Source organism: Toxorhynchites rutilus, chromosome 3 (genome assembly GCF_029784135.1).
Source record: "Toxorhynchites rutilus septentrionalis strain SRP chromosome 3, ASM2978413v1, whole genome shotgun sequence".
In the NCBI taxonomy this organism is placed as follows: Eukaryota; Metazoa; Arthropoda; class Insecta; order Diptera; family Culicidae; genus Toxorhynchites; species Toxorhynchites rutilus.
Window position 1 is genome coordinate 168,579,861 of NC_073746.1, and position 16,661 is coordinate 168,596,521.

General features: G+C 38.6%; 1 protein-coding gene across 1 annotated transcript; it reads right to left on the reverse strand.

Moving 5' to 3' along the window:
* Positions 1–10,678: 10,678 nt before the first annotated feature.
* LOC129777122 (thioredoxin-related transmembrane protein 2 homolog) lies at positions 10,679–12,146 on the reverse strand. Its single transcript, XM_055783195.1, has one exon. It carries the CDS (start codon positions 11,987–11,989, stop codon positions 11,159–11,161), a length of 831 nt encoding a protein of 276 aa, XP_055639170.1. The 5' UTR covers positions 11,990–12,146; the 3' UTR covers positions 10,679–11,158.
* Between the last annotated feature and the right edge of the window lie 4,515 nt (positions 12,147–16,661).

Below are 16,661 nucleotides of genomic sequence, written 5' to 3' on the forward strand. Positions count from 1 at the left end.
CGCTTTAGGTATTGTCCTAAAGTTTCAAAATATTTATTGGAATTCGTTCAACACCCCGTTGCTTCAGAACCGATACCACCAGCAAGGTACCGATTTAAAATCATCAAACAGTCAACAGCGTAATAATCATAATTCGAGCAATCAACAAATCGAAAATACATCTTCAAATGTACCTTAAACAAAAACCAACATACTCGAACACTTCACTTTATTCCCAACATCCGAAAAAAAAAAATCTCGAAAATTCATTATTTTTCGACCTTCCTGACAGGGGTCCCCCTTAAGTTAACAAAAACCTCTAAAATTTGAGAGTATGCTTACAATAATCTACTTCATTTTCATAATGTCGTTATTCTAGTATTACTTTGTCAAGATTTCCTACTGTCTACTCATTGATGAAAACCCAATGATTTCGGGAAGAATTGACGTGTTTTTACCCGCTCCATAGTAATTGATAGTGGTGATGATATTGCTGCTGTTGTTGCAAAACCGGATATGAGTGAGGAAGATGTGAATAATAAAGCTGTTCGAGGGATGCTACCATTGCAAAACCCGCAGTGATGGACTACCATGTCTGATACATGGGTTGAATCACTTTGATTAGTACGGTCATGATCGGCCATTGTTGCCATTTTTTATAACACTTAATGGAAAAAATCGCTACTACCCTATGAAAAAATCGATGATACCATCCTGGGGCAAGAACCAGTGAGGGAACTTGTTTTCCAGCATAGAAAGGTCTCTTTTAAATCCGCTTCCCGTATTTTGCGGAAACCAGACGTTTTCGTATCATCCGACAGTTTATGCTCTTGATTGTTCTCTGCATCGTCATGTTCCGTAAAAGATGAGAAAATTTAACCTGCAGTCATTTGATCAATAAGCTAATCTGCGAAAAATCTCTCAAGCCAAACCGAATTTACCTCAACCAGCTACTTAGAGTTCAGAGACACATTCCAGTGGCGACGAGAAGCGACCGGTTTTGGCAGCACAACACCTGCCGTATAGACTGCTTGAATGATCCCAGTAAGATTTACCCTTCTAATTCTGCATTGAGAGTGCCAGGAATAGCCGAAATGAATCCTATCAGCCGACCGAACTTGACTACTCTTACTCCACAGTGGCATTCCGAGCGACAACCATATGGTTCAAGTGCTCACTTCAAGATGGTCGGCTGATAATCGAATCTAAACATGGATTTGTCTGCCTCTATCTATCTTAGGCACCGACTGTGTAAGTCAAAACTTGAAAGCTTTATTGAGTGCCTCCTCTGGTGTTTTCGCTGGGTTGAGCGAACTCAACTTTAATTGCTCTTAAGTTCATTCGCATATCCTGGCTAGGAATTTGGCCACCTACAAATAGCTGGATAATATTACATCACCGTCGATTCATTGGTTCCAGCGGACGAACAAAACACAGCTCTATTTGTCGTATTTTTTACCTCGGTCCACCTTAGCACTGTTGTAATTGTGAACCTATAAAAATAAGAGACCGGGCCGCTAGTGAAGACAAAAATACCACCGACTTGCATGTATTTGCAATGCTGATTTCCCCAACGCTGCTTGGCTTTGAAGTCTGTGTTAGGGAACACATTTCGGTGAGGACAAAAGTCCCCTTACGTTCATGTGTTTGCAATGCCGATTTCCCCAAGGTTGATTGGTGTTGATGGCTGTGTTGAGGAAACCGTAAATCGGGCCAATCAAAATGAGGCAGTTAGGGCGTTTAGATAACGCTCAACATTTTACAGTTATTCAATTGTTTATCTAATGAAAAATAACGTTTTATTAATTGCGATAGATGCGTAGAACTATTCCTTATCAATTAATGCAAACATCTTTACGATCCAGCAAGAAATGTTCGTGTTATAAGTTTTCGAAATCTTTCATTTTACCCTGCATATTCTGTGTGTAGGTTTTCATTTTACCCCCCATATATTCCTGTAAGACGTAGTCCCACGTCAAAAGCCACTATGTTAAGCTGATCCTGATACCGGTACCGATCAACTGTCTCGCGATTATCCAATAACTCCCAGTGGATCACATGACAATTCCAAAATACGCATAATATGAAGGAACGGTAATTGCAGAACTTTTTTGGAATAGTTTCCGATGTCATACCTTTTCTTGTCCAGAGGTGTCTTCTGTATAGGACATAGCACTGGTATGGAGTCGAAAAGAAGCAATTCCGGAATAATACCAAACCCTAGAACAGCGTGTGCAGTCCATTCGATGGCAAAGTGATTCCACTTTTTTGTTATTCTATTCTACTCCTTGTATTATGCAGCACAGCATTACACGACTTTTGAAAAAATCCAACCAACATCATTTCCACCTACCTACTGCGTGGTTGTTCCGTCACGTACATCTCTTAGGGGAGGTGGGGGTAAAACGGACATGTTAAGAAGAATTTCGATTATATCTTTGTAACTTCATGTTTCCTAAAACTTTGATGCAGTTTCTTGCTTTTCAATATACTGTTTCCTCTACCTAATTGGCCAAATATTTTACAAAAAAGTGTTTTTCAATGTTTTTACTGAAATTAAAACAGACCGGAAAGTACAAAAATTTTTTCGAGGCGGATAATATGAACATTAGAGTGGCAATGGATGTATTGGAAAAATGTTATCATCGAATTTCAAAAACCGACCATGTATATTTTGTTTATTGGCCCAAAAAAAATATCTGTGCAAAGTTTCAGCTCGATCGGACATGATTTAGGGATGTCTCAAAGCGCTCAAAGTTCAAAAAGAAATTTGGAAAATCGAAATTTTTTTCTCGATGCCAAATAACTTAAAAATGCATAAAACGTCGAGATCTGGTGTCATCTCGAAAAAAAAATTTTGATCCTCGAAAATCTTCCAAAGAGGGGAGTAAAGGAAATTTGGTTTTGTGTAAGGAAATTGTCAATGTCACTTACGTAGAAGTTGTACAAAGGAGGGGTTAAACATAAGCTCTGGGAAAGGCCCATGTAAGAGACCCAACTTACTGCTGAATTTTCGTGAGGAAAATTCAAGTGTTTCACACAACGACTGAACAGAGCGCTATTTGGAGCTCATCTGAACCGTATTCAGAGTAATCCGAAAAACAACCCACGAGAATTCTGGAGATCTGTCGATGTGCAGAGGAAGGAGTCAGGACTACCTACCGTAATGACACGCAACAATGTGGACGCATCAAACAAAAAGGGTATTTGTGAGCTATTTCGAGAACAATTCAGTGGTGTTTTCGTTAATGGAAGACTCCATAATGAACAAATTTCTAAAGCTGCCAGCAGTGTACCTTGTCTACCTGCTATCTGTACTGATCCTGCCACAAGTTCCAGCAGAGTACAACTTGCTTGTTTGAATCTCAATAAATCCTCGAATCTTGGACCAGATGGCATCTCATACATCATGTTGAAAAAGTGTTCCAGCAGTCTATCTTCAACGCTAAGTTTATTGTTTAATCGCTAACTACGCTGCGGAGTTTTCCCGAAGGCTTGGAAAAAAATCTTTCGTTTACCCTGTTTTTAAAAAAGGCAGTAAAAAGAACGTCAGCAACTATAGACGTATCGCTTACCTTTGTTCTATCTCCAAACTACTTGAAATAATAGTTTTGGATACTGTCTCCCACGCCAGCGGCAGTTACATCTCCGACCAACAACACGGTTTCGTGCCCAAAAGGTCTACTTTCACAAATCTGGGGTTGTACAAATCGTTCATCGCCCGTTCTCTTCAGTCTCGTAACCAAATCGATGCTGTTTATATAGATTTTCCAGCCGCGTTAGAAAAAATCAATCATGACATCGCCTTGAGTTCCAGTTTTCTTTTAAACTGGTTACACTCATATCTTACTGATCGTGTGATGTCAGTGACATCGTTTCATCTCTTTTTCGGGTCACATGGGGCGTACCTCAAGGAAATCATCTCGGTTCTTACATATTCCTGCTTTGTCTCAATGATATTAATTTTTGCGTAAAGTGTCACAAACTTGCATACGCGGACGATTTTTAATTGTTTCACACAGTCAATAGCGACGATGATGCGATATTCCTTCAGCAACAACTCGATATTTTCTCTGAATGGTGCGAGACAAATAGAATGGTTTTGAATCCAGCAAAATGTTCAGTCATATCGTTCACGCGGAAACGATCGCCTGTTACATTTTCGTATAAAACACGCAATATCCCCTTAAACCTTGTTAGGATCATAAAGGACCTTGGTATCGTCCTAGATTCTGAGCTAACATTCCGAGATATGATTATCTCGTACATCATCACCGAGGCATCTAGGTTCTTTTGGTGGGTTTACATTAGGGAGATCTATAGCTACGGATGAATTCATTCATCCGAAAATAGATGTAAACGGGTGAGAATATATATGATACACTTCTTCAAGGTATATATGTATAGAATGTATAGAATAAATTCAGGCTTATGTAAACGCTGGCGAATTTCTCACTGGTGAGAAATCACTGAAGTTGGATGCGATTTCTATAAATCTCATCATATTTCTTCACACGAATATATCACTAGTCTAAACCCATCCTTAGGTTTCATTTTTCGCGTCACCAAGCAGTTTAAAGACCCACATTGTATCAAAGCTCTCTATTGTGCTCTAGTCCACTCTACTCTTGAATACGCGTGCATAGTATGGTCTCCCTACTACCAAAATGGAGTCCAGCGGATTGAGGCTATCCAGCGAAAATTCGTCCGTTTCGCCCTACGTAACTTGCCCAGAAGGGATCCTTCGAATCTACCAAGCTATGATGATCGTTGTAAATTGATCGTACTCGACTTGCTGAGCTTACGTAGGGATGTAGCGAAGGCAACTTTCATATCAGATCTGATTCCCTCGAAAATCGACTGTGCTGATCTTCTTCAGTTGATCAATTTTGACCTACACCTTCGTAACCTGCGTTCTCATACTTTTCTCCGCCTCCCCCACTCTCGTACAAATTACGGTTACAACGAACCCGTATCGAGTATGTCTCGTGTTTTGAACCGTTGCTACTTGTTTTATGACTTTCACTTATCTTATGCAGGCTTGAAAAAGGAATACTTCACCGCTCTTTCCAGTTAGGTATAGTTTTAAGTAGATAGTAGCCTTGTAGTATTAGTATCATTAGGGCACCCATGATCAGGCCTGTTGATAGTAATGAATAAATGTAAATGTAAACAAAGTCCCGAGTGTAATTTGACTTACAAAACCTCTATTGAAACAGAATCAGACCCCCTTTATGTCCAAGAATACTGAAGCCAATGCCTTTTTTTGAGCGTGAGCTGATTTTTTTTAATTTATGAAGAAAGCAACGCAAAACGATAATTTGTCCCCTTGCTCTTGCGGAACCAATATTGTGTATCTGAGATCTGAGATTAGGCCCTTTGTTTCAACCAATTTGTCGAGAAGAAATAAAATCATTTTCTCCAACAATTTCCATATACAATCGCATAATCGCTATTGGGCGGTACGAATTGATGTCGAGCGCATGTTTTCGAATAGCTATAACTCCTACTTGTCTACAATCACCTGGAACATCACCCGGCTTATGTCCAATCACTACAACCTAAACGCGCATCTTTATCACATTGGGCTCGCAACAAACAATCTTTGTGATTGTGGCGATGGCTACCACGACATCGAGCATGTTGTCTGGTCGTGTATCCGGTTCCATGCTGCTCGCTCTCAGCTTTCCATAGCATTGAGGGCACTAGGCAGGCAATCGGATATCTCCGTCCGGGATATCTTAGGTAGCCGTGATCCTGATCTTCTGCTTCATCTATACCTGTTCCTCAGAAACGCCGATGTCAACGTTTGATGATGTTTCCTCCGTTGTATCCCTGTATCATATCCCTCCTATCCAATCGATGAACTTTTACTTAGTCGCGGCAATACATACACATACTCTTTACAGATACACAGGTCGAAGGTTGTGCAGGCCACTGATCATTCAACAAGAGCCAAAGGTTGTACCGCTCATGGCAACTCTACACGAGCTGAAGATTGTACCGCCCAGTGACCATTCTACCCTGGATTCCTCGAGTCAAGAGAGATGCACCACGATTGATATGAGGTACAGAGTAGGGGGCGTCGCTGATCAATGGTCAATTACACACCAATAGGAAGTATCCCGTGTCGGCCACACATACATAGTACTGGAGACTGCAACATCCCAATTATGAGATCTTTGTAATACTAACCTCGAGCCAACCGCGAGTAATCGGTAACATATTACTAACATAGTTGTAAGACAAAAATTGTCAAAATATTGGACTCCCGGCCCCGTCAGGCTAACACCACATGTGCTTTAATAAAATATATATTTTGAAGAAAAAAATAATAGGAGGTTGTGTTCAAGATACGACCGCATTGTTGACGTAGAACTACGCTGTTATTTTATATAAGTCGCTTATTTATACCTTCGGACATTGTTCAATAATGCTGTGAAATTTTAGAAACAACTGCTTAGTAGATTAATCTTTGAAATGTTTTTTTTTATTGTAGAATCAGTTGACGATAATTGATTGATGGTTCATTCTTGCCCTCGCAAAACAATACACTTGCTGATCGTCTGTCGCAATTTATTTCATGTCAATGCATTGAAAATTTACCTCGAACACTATTCCGGTGGCCCTTTTCGCGATTGACATAGACTCGGCTACAGTCGATTATATACATGTTGCACCAGCACCATTATTCCACATCTCATAACTACATCAATACATCTTAAGCACCGCATGGAAACAACAACATTGACAACACTTCTCTTCTTCTTCTTCTTATATGGCACTAACGTTCCTAGAGGAACTCCGCCGTCTCAACGTAGCATTACTTGCGTCATTTTCATTAGTACTTAGTTGAGATTTCTATGCCAAATAACACGCCTTGAATGCATTCTGAGTGGCAAGCTCTAGAATACGCGTGACCACAGTGCAAGTCAGAGGAAATTTCTTTGAAGAAAAATTTCCCCGACCAGAACGGGAATCGAACCCGAACCCCCGGCATGTTAGGTTTGACGCTAACCACTCGGCCACGGGAGCACCATTGACAACACATGCAAGTATCAAATATCATGCTACATGTTATTTAGTATTGCCTCAGTGGAATCGCACCTCTAGGCATTGTTCGTACAACGTAAACCAAGCGCCAAACAAGCGTTCACCATAGCATGCATACAGAGTCATACATTGGTGGCTTGAAACTACTAGGAATATAAACACTTCTCATCATTTTGTGCTATTCTCAAAAGAAACGCTTCTGTCAATATTACTGGCCTCGAAAAAAGTTGCATAACTTTCTCATGCTCGAGAGAAGCGCAGCTGTCACCCTTAGTGGAGGAAGTTTTGTTACTGGCAAGCGAAACTTATTCACATACAAGATTCCAGAACATTTACTTTCTTGATGACTAAACAAGCGAAATAAACTCTTTTTGTTAATATCAACAACTTCTAAAACAGTAGCAATGCTTCATTATCATCCATATTAGCGCAAATGCAATCCTAGTTGAAGGCAGTTTTGCGACTGGCACGCGAAGCCAAATAACTTATAACATTCCAGTAAGACATTCAAGATGCTTGGTATTCCCCAAATATTTTTTGGTGCACAACCTTAACGCCTGCTTCGCCATAACATCAGTTTAATGCATTGATGCATTCTCAAAGGCACCAACGAAGCCCTTATGATGACGGAAAACAAACAATGTTAACTGCTTGGAAAAAGGCTGAATTATGTCACACAGCTTGTGTTCTGCTGTAACACCCATCGATGCGAATTCGCTGATGAGTTTGTCAAGAGTGACCACCTTCACCACCAGCGGGGGGAGCTTGATTTTGGTTGCTGCCTAGGTAACGGCGTTTACATTTTCGACGACGCGCCGAAATCGCCTACTTCGCTGTTGTTCAAAGCGGTGTCAAACTCGCGAAGGCTCGGTTCAGTGCGAGCGCTTTTCACTGCACCAATATCGCGTGCATCATTAGATGGCGCTTGCCTCGAAATTTTATTGCCCCTGGCAATGCGTTCGTTTTTTTGCAGGGCTCGAGTCTGCCTTCCTCTTCTTCTTGCTCATCACACATTACGCGAAGTGTCCAATTTATGACGCGGAAAGAAAACCACACGATACGAATAACGCGAAAAACGAACAGAAAAACCAAACGACGATATCCGAGTTGGATTACCACAGGTGGGGTCCAATCTTAGATTGAAGCGCAGCGAAAGCAAAGTGAACTGGATCACTCAACAGTCCGATGCCGAATGAAAGTTTACCTCAGCGAGATCCACTGTTTATACTCTAGGCAAGTGTTCCCCTTAATTCTTCTACTTTTCCTTTGTTCACGGAGACTTTAAATCCTACGATTTCCCCTCCGTTGGTCGTCGATAAGTTGCTCGTTATTGACAGCTCTGTTCGGGAAAGCACTCAAATGGACAGAACAAATGTATGGGAAAATGGAAACGCTTAAAGTTTTCATGAATTTTAACCATTTACAAACCAGGGGATTCTAATGTACATATAGCATATTAAACAAATCTTACGGAATTTCCGATTCGTTTAGTATGTAAATCGCCAAAATCCTTTCGCGCAAAAAATAGTTATTGACGTTAACTTTATTTCATAAAAACGTGACCTGTTTTCTGATTTGGCACCCTTAATGAAAGACGTAGTTCTACGTCAAAAAAAAAATGAGTGGGTTATATCTATGATATAACCGCAAGGTTCACGTGGAACTACCTTAGCTTAGCAATCATTCGTTTGTATTGATTAAATTCTTGATTGAATGAAACAGTTTCCAAATTCAATTGAGTTCAATATATTTGCTCTGTGAGTGAAAAAAATGAACAAATGCCGTGTTAAGTCAATTCATTTATTGTGATTGATTGTTCTTCGTTACAAGTAAATTTAATGACGGACCTTTTACGTTTGGTATGATGACTAGAACAAAATATATGTACGGAAGAATTATCAAACGTTTGATGAACCAGCCTAAGGCTGAAAATCTTTCCAATAAAGACAAAAAAAAATTATCAAACGATTATTTTATTTTACATTTCCCTCTGAAGTTTACATCCCAAAAGTGTACATACTTCTCGAATCTCGAATTTGCTTGAAACTGGGAAGTTCATTCGCTTCTAGTGGCTGCACGATTTTCCCAGGTTCCTAAGTTTAGAAGATCATGTTAGGACAGACATATTACACTCTGCACAAAGGCAAGCGAGGACAAAAGTACTCGCAGTTTGCATTTATTTGCAGAGCCGATTTCCCCAGAAACCTCGGTTTTGAAGTCTGTGTTAGGGAAACACATTTCAATCGGAACAAAAATACCCCCGATTTGTATGAATTCGCAATGCCGATTTCCCCACGCTTCATGGATTTGAAGTCTGTGTTAGGGAAACACATTCCAGTCGGAACAAAAATACCCCCGACTTGCATGAATTTGAAATACCGATTTCTCCAGGCACCTTGGTTTAGAAATCTCTATTAGGGAACACATTTCGGTGGGAACAAAAGCTCCCCCTACTTTCGTGTGTTCTTTTTCTTCTTTTTGGCTTTAAGAGGGTTTAAACTTTTCAGTTCACTCGCCTCTAGGCTCTTTCGTGTGTTTGCAATGCCGATTTCGCTGCTTGGTTTTAAAGTCTGTGTTAGGGAACATTTTTCGATGAGAACAAAAGTCCCCCTACTTTCATGTATTTGCAATGCCGATTTCCCCAAGGCTGCTTGGTTTTCATGGCTGTGTTAGGGAAACTGTAAATCGGGCCAATCAAAACGATGCAGTTAGGGCGTTTAGATAACGCCTAATATTTTACAGTTATTCAATTGTTTATCTAATGAAAAACAACATTTTGTTAGTTGCGATAGATGCGTAGAAATATTCCCTATCAAGTGATGCAAACATCTCTCCTATCCAGTACGAAATGTTCGAGCTATAAGCATTTGAAATCTTTCATTTTTTCCTGCATGTTCTGTGTTTAGGTTTTCATTTTACCCTCCATATATTCCGGTTAGACTTAGTCCCACGTCAAAAAATGAATCACCCGTATTTCAGAACACGATCGGGTTTGAAGTTAGCACGATGATGCATTCGAACGAGATTGACTTGTAAAGACGCGTCCGCATTACACCGAGCGGCCTCGACCGCCCGGTAAAGCCGGTAATGTGGACGCGCCTTAAGATATAAACCCAATCGATAGTGATAGTGATTTTATATTTATTAAATTTTTTGGTGAAATACTTGAAAAATTATTAAAAAAAATAAAATTAGGGTGAGAAATAAGTGTTTAAAGTATTTGAAGAACACCAAGTAATAATTTTCATTCGTATTTCAACAATTTAAAACTGCATTGGGACATGTGACAGAGAGTAAATAGCTTCACAAATACGAATGAATTATTTTGGCGTTTATTTGGGTCAAGGACAACCTTTGCATATGTCGAATGGGTTTGAATCTCGAACGGATTTTGCAGAAGTTGCAGAAATCGATCTCGTTTAGGTTGCAGAATGAAAAGTCGATCTCAATCGGATTGCGAAATTTTCAAACTCGTTCGGGTTCCGGAATAGAGGTGAATATTATGTTCCAAAAACCGATTGAATAAATTCAGAAAAACGATGTTTCGCCACAAACAGGGAGATTGTGGAATATCTAGAACAATTTTTTACACGGACACTCTTTGATATTAAATTATTATCATCGACTCAACATAAATTTTAATCTGATTTTAGGGATTCTTTCTTCTTCGTCTAAGTTACATTTGGGGAAACGTTATATAACAATTGAACACAAGAAGAAGCGCAAGGGTGTTCGGATTAGTAACATCTGTGCCTTCAGAAATCTTCGCTCGATTTATTGACTAGCACTTCGCTTTTCATATTAATTACTTCGTGATTACTTTTTTTTTTCTCTAGCGGACCTTATAACTAAGTCAACACAACACATCATTGGTCTTTGAATGCGATTAGGCTGGTCGCATGGACGACTGAATCTATCTATTAGCACTCCAGAAACAAACTGAGACTATTATATTTGGGACGTAAATCATTTTAGCGCTTTTTCTCATGTCTATTATATGCTACATTTAAAAATAACTAGCAAGCTAGTGACATACCTTCCGATACAGCTTTATTGGAAAATGGTGCTCAAATAACCCCCTTTAAATGCTTGTTCTAAGCCCGACATCAAGAACTTCCCTAATAATTTAATTCTTCTTCTTTTCCGCACCCGTTATGGCCTTGGTACTCTTGATCGGATTGTCCTTACATTCCTTATACAAATTATTCATATCGAAGGCCGCCTTCACGTTGTCGGTGGTAAAGAAAAATTTCACCAGCTTTCCCTTGGAGTCGGAAAAAGGACGTCGGGCCACTTCCTTCCCATTGCGGAACAGTATCACCGTAGGTAGCTGTCGGCTGAAAGAACTGTCGGAAACGTGGTACTTCTTGCCAATGGCTGGGAATCGTCCGATATCGACTTTGCCGAATTTCAAGTTAGGCAAGTTATACTCGGCAGATAGTTCGGCAAAAACTGGAGCAAAGTTTACGCAAGCAGGATTCCACACGGTATAGAATGCCACCAGCCAATTGACACGTTTATCGTTCTCGAGTTCATCCTCAAGACCATTTTCCACCCGGAAGTACACAACATTTTCCGGCCCCGTATATGTTGGTTCGGGGAGCGTCAGCGCCACTAGGATGAACAGAGCTCCATATATTAGCCCCAAGCGAATGTCACTGTAGAACCACAGCCCAAGGTTCGCTATCTTCGTGTACGTGAAGCTGGATGTTAGATAATTGATCATGGTAACGCTTCCCGTTTTTCTTGTACGAATCATAACGACGATTAGCAGGAAAAATAGAATTTCTGTTTCACGTCCATCCAGTTCACACTGATCCTGCTGGTTGAACAAGTAAGTCCATAAATAGTTACAAATCATTGGCGCTCGTTTTGCCACTATGAATGAAAGGCCCATCAGGATGTTCACCCAATAGTAGGGTTTAATGAGCAGGGCCACATCTTTTTTGAACGACATCACTAATGTTCATACAAAACTGACTATTATTTCGTATCGGCAGCCTTTTTCACACTTATTCTTGACCTTAATTAATGATTTCCTCCCAAGATTAACTGAAGCAATGCAGTTTTGTGAAATCTGAGTCTGATCGTGAAGAGGATAAAATAATCGGAGGGTGGAGCGGGCGGAAATCATTTGACATTTATGAACTACGTTATTTACAAAGGTCGGATGCTATAAACGGTGTGTCAAGATGACTACAAATGGAATAGGTGAGAACACGTAGATAAATGATTAGAGTTTTGGAAAATTTTCAAAATTTAATTTTTAATATCATAATGTTTAGGCAATCAACTCGCGTGGACGACATTGAGCTATGTGTTCCATTGGTGTGAATCGAAAATAGGAATAGAGTTTCAGGTGAAACTAACACACATTAGAAACAATAGTTATGAATTGAAATTAACATTTACCTATTGGCGATCTAACGCAAAACGTAAACGATCGGTGAGACATCTGGATTTTGTTTTTGAACTAAGAAAATGATGCTAATGTAACCTAAAACTTAAAAACAAATCACGTATATTTTACTTCCGGGCTTTCCAAAGTAGTTCTCACATGCAGGAATCATGCATTTTTCTACTTGTGTTTGATTGTGCTCTCGAATTTCCTTCTTTAATTCAACCATTGTCAACATTTTTATAGTTTTCACTACATTTCACTACACGTATTACAAAAGGTTTTTTTATATTTAGTTTATACCCATACACATAACGATATACCTATTTTTTGAGTAATTCATTAACACTTTGTCGTCCGGCGTAACCACAGTGGTTATGTGCGCAAACTAGCGCCTAACTGCCGGTGTCACCACAGTGATTACGTGCGCAAAATAGGTCGCATTGCATTGATCTCGTGAGCATAGTATCGCTCAGTTAGCGACGACAGTACTTCAGTATCTTTTGCATTCTGTTGGTGTTTTGTTTGGTAACAATAACTCGTAGACGTCAACGTTTTTCATGATTTCATAAGTACTTTTGCCCTGAAATCATTGCAGACGAAACAGACAATACAATTCTTCACGATGAATGAAAAATTGCATTAAATGTACCTATACTATACTTCAAACTTTCATGACAGTGAGGAAACAGAGTCGAGAACTTATGAGAATTAACGATGAGGTTGGTAAAACTTAACAGATTGTAATTTCCCGAGAATATCAAGAACAGCCGGCGACGAACCAAGGAAAACGGATTAGAGCTGTTGCCGCCAAACGAATGATTTTTTAGCAAACGTACGGTGCAACATGTACCTCGCTAATTTCCTTAAAAATGATGATCTTTTGAGCAAACGACAATGAGTTGATTCTCAAAGCCCTAACTGAACATCTTTGAGTAATATTAAGATTGACGAGCGATAACGGAGACCGTTTCATCCCAGTCCTTGATCATCCCTTCAACTTCGCACCGTCAGCCTATATCTATCTATATAAATGAAAATGGAAGGCCAAATCTGTTCGTCAGCGGAAAACTCGAAGAAGGGATGATCCGATTTTAGCCATTTTTTATTTTGTTGTATTCGTCTATTCCCGTAGATCAATATAGTGGAGAGCAAAATAGGAAAGTTTCCGGAAAACTCAGAAGGAATGTCGGAAAATTCGGAAAAATGAATTCCCATATGACCGAAAATTACATCATGATAAGCGTTTTTAATCAATTCGATATTTGCACTAGCGAAGTTGATCTTTGTTCGAAAGTGGAAATGGATTTTCAAGAAAAACAACGCATTCATATATCTTTTATCTATCTATATGAATAAAAATGTGTTGCTAATCCCAAAAGGTCCCTTCATTTTATTGTATTGTCTGTCTTCATTTTATTGTATTCGTGGTATACTGCCCATAGAACAATGTTATGATGAGAAAATGTTTAGAAATTCGTTCTTTAGAATTCATATCAAAACAATAATTTTGCGCGGTACGAAGTTCGCCGGGTTAGCTAGTATATGTATACATTTTACAGTTATTTACATTATTTACATTATTTACAGTTATTTACATTTAATGCGACATGCCGAGTGTCGCATTGGAGGCGATTTTGACCTGTAATTGGACATTGGCGATGAGAGTGATACAGTGTCGACGCCTGGTTGGGACTTTCAATGTGGGACCATAATTCGGGCCCCGAACCTGATGTTTACAAAAATGTCCAACTAGAGGCAAAAATGTCCAATTAAACGTGTCGCATTACAGGTCTGTCCAATTTGGTAAATGTGGCATTAAATGTGAACTACTATATATACAGCCATTTCATGCCAATAAAGTGGTTCTCAAGAGGAAAAATGATTTTTCGGACCACCGGTCCACCAGCAGGACAGCACACCAGTTCGTTTTAAGACAGCAGAGTGTACGCAACAGCAGCAAATTTGATGCAGAATTTGAGAAGAAATTTAAGTGCTTGTATAATTTATAGCTCTGTATAATTTCATGTATATTTCTATAGTATTAAGTAAAATACAATGTACATAGTTATAGTTTAAGCGTGTGTTGTGTTTTGTCTCCGAAGAAACGAGTCCCTCAATCTGCCACAGTGATGTGAAGTTCCATGCGAATGAAAAATCCCCGCTGCATCACTGCAATGAAGGTAGTCTGCATCGTGCCCACGTGGGGAATTTGGTTTCTCTCGCTGGGTAAGCCGCATAAAGTTCGATACACTTTTGGTTTTCAATAATTCAAACATCGTACTTACTCCACCGATACGCGAACCCTTATTCGGAACTAGTTTGTCGTCTCCGCAAAAATCGACCCAGCGCGTCTGTAAATATGTTTCCGATGGTATACGATAAAAGCTAACGCGAACATTTCCACTCGTATTCGGGCAGCCTCTCACTGAGCAACCCATTTTTATTGTCCACTTTCCCTGATATAATATTTCTCCAAACGAAATATAAACAAACGAAGTCACAGGGCCTGATTCTCGAATACACTTCACGGTGGAAAAGGAATGAAACGTATTCGCGATGACAACGGTACAGTGTCGATATCTGGATACGAGATTAGTTTCTAACTAAAGTTATCATTATAATATCAAATTATCTTCAGATGAAATTTTTGTATGAGATTATTATATCACATGAAGAAAACAAAGTTTTCCACTCACATTGAATACCACTTTGATACGAAGAAGTTAATTTTCATTAATGATTTTTTATTTGAAAAGTGCTCATTCTGCCCGAAAACTCATTATTATCTTCGACACTTCACTAACTCGTAAAACGTAGTTCAATGGCGTGCCGTTTATTTCGTTTCCACCGTGAAGTGTATTCGAGAATCAGGCCCACAGTCACGTAAATGTTTACTCCCGCGATTTGCAAAACATTCAACAAAAAGTGGGACGAAGAGTAGCCAGATGATTTAAAAAAAAATCTGTGAAAATATGGGAAAGTCTGTTAAAAATGTGGAAATGTCTGTAAAAGTGTGCGGATCTGCAAAAATGTCTTTTAACGTTAATTTTCATAGGTTCATTGATATTTTGTACATCGCGATGCACGTAAGATTGTCTTTTGTATATTATTGTATATTTTGTATATGTTTTTTTTGTATATATACAATCATACCATGCCATACCGATATAGTGGTTCTCAGATTTCGATGAAAAGTGGTAGTTTTGTTCTTTATCGCAAAATAATAGACCCTTATTTTTTATGTTTTCATTAGAGTGACCATTTCCATTTTAGGGTGATCCGAAAAATAATTTTCCCCACTTTTTCCCAAAACTGACTTTTTTCAAAAATTCATTACTTTAGAACCACTGAGCGGGTTTAGATTATCGACATATCTGAATGAAGCCAATGAGCTAGGATTTTATTAAAAAATATCGAACTTGCAAAAAAAATGGATTTTTTTTTCGTAATTATCGATTGCATTTGTTATTTATTGTATTCATGGCTTTGGACTAGAGGGCGCTATATTTTCTATATTTTTCTTGAAATATGAGATTCCATAACATATCTCGATTTCAGAGATGCAATTTTTTTCGTTTTGAGATATAATTTTTCAAATTTAACCGGTAGTCCGAAAAATCATTTTCCCCTTGAGAACGCATGGAATAGCTATATATATATATATATATATATATATATATATATATATATATATATATATATATATATATATATATATATGCGACATATATATATATATATATATATATATATATATATATATATATATATATATATATATATATATATATATATATATATATATATATATATATATATATATAACTGACCCGGAGAACTTCGTCCCGCCCAAAATTATTGTTTTGATATGAATTCTTTAGAACGAATTTCTAAACTTTTTCTCATCATAACATTGTTCTATGGGCAGAATACAACAAATACAACAAAATGAAGATGGCTCAAAAGCGACCTTTCCTTCATCGGATTTTTGCGATTAGCAACACTTTTGGCCTTCCATTTTTACTATTTTTATTTATATAGATAGATGGATAGAAGATATAGGAATGCGTTGTTTTGCCTGAAAATCCATTTCCACTTTCGAACAAAGATCAACTTCGCTAGTGCAAATATCGAATGGCCTAAAAACGCATATCATGATGTAACCTTAGGTCATATGGGAATTCAATTTTCCAAATTTTCCGACATTCCTTCAGCGTTTTCCGTATTT

Bases quoted from the DNA above. Each gene is read 5' to 3' on its own strand.
- LOC129777122 (XM_055783195.1), bottom strand. From the start codon at position 11,989: ATGTCGTTCAAAAAAGATGTGGCCCTGCTCATTAAACCCTACTATTGG.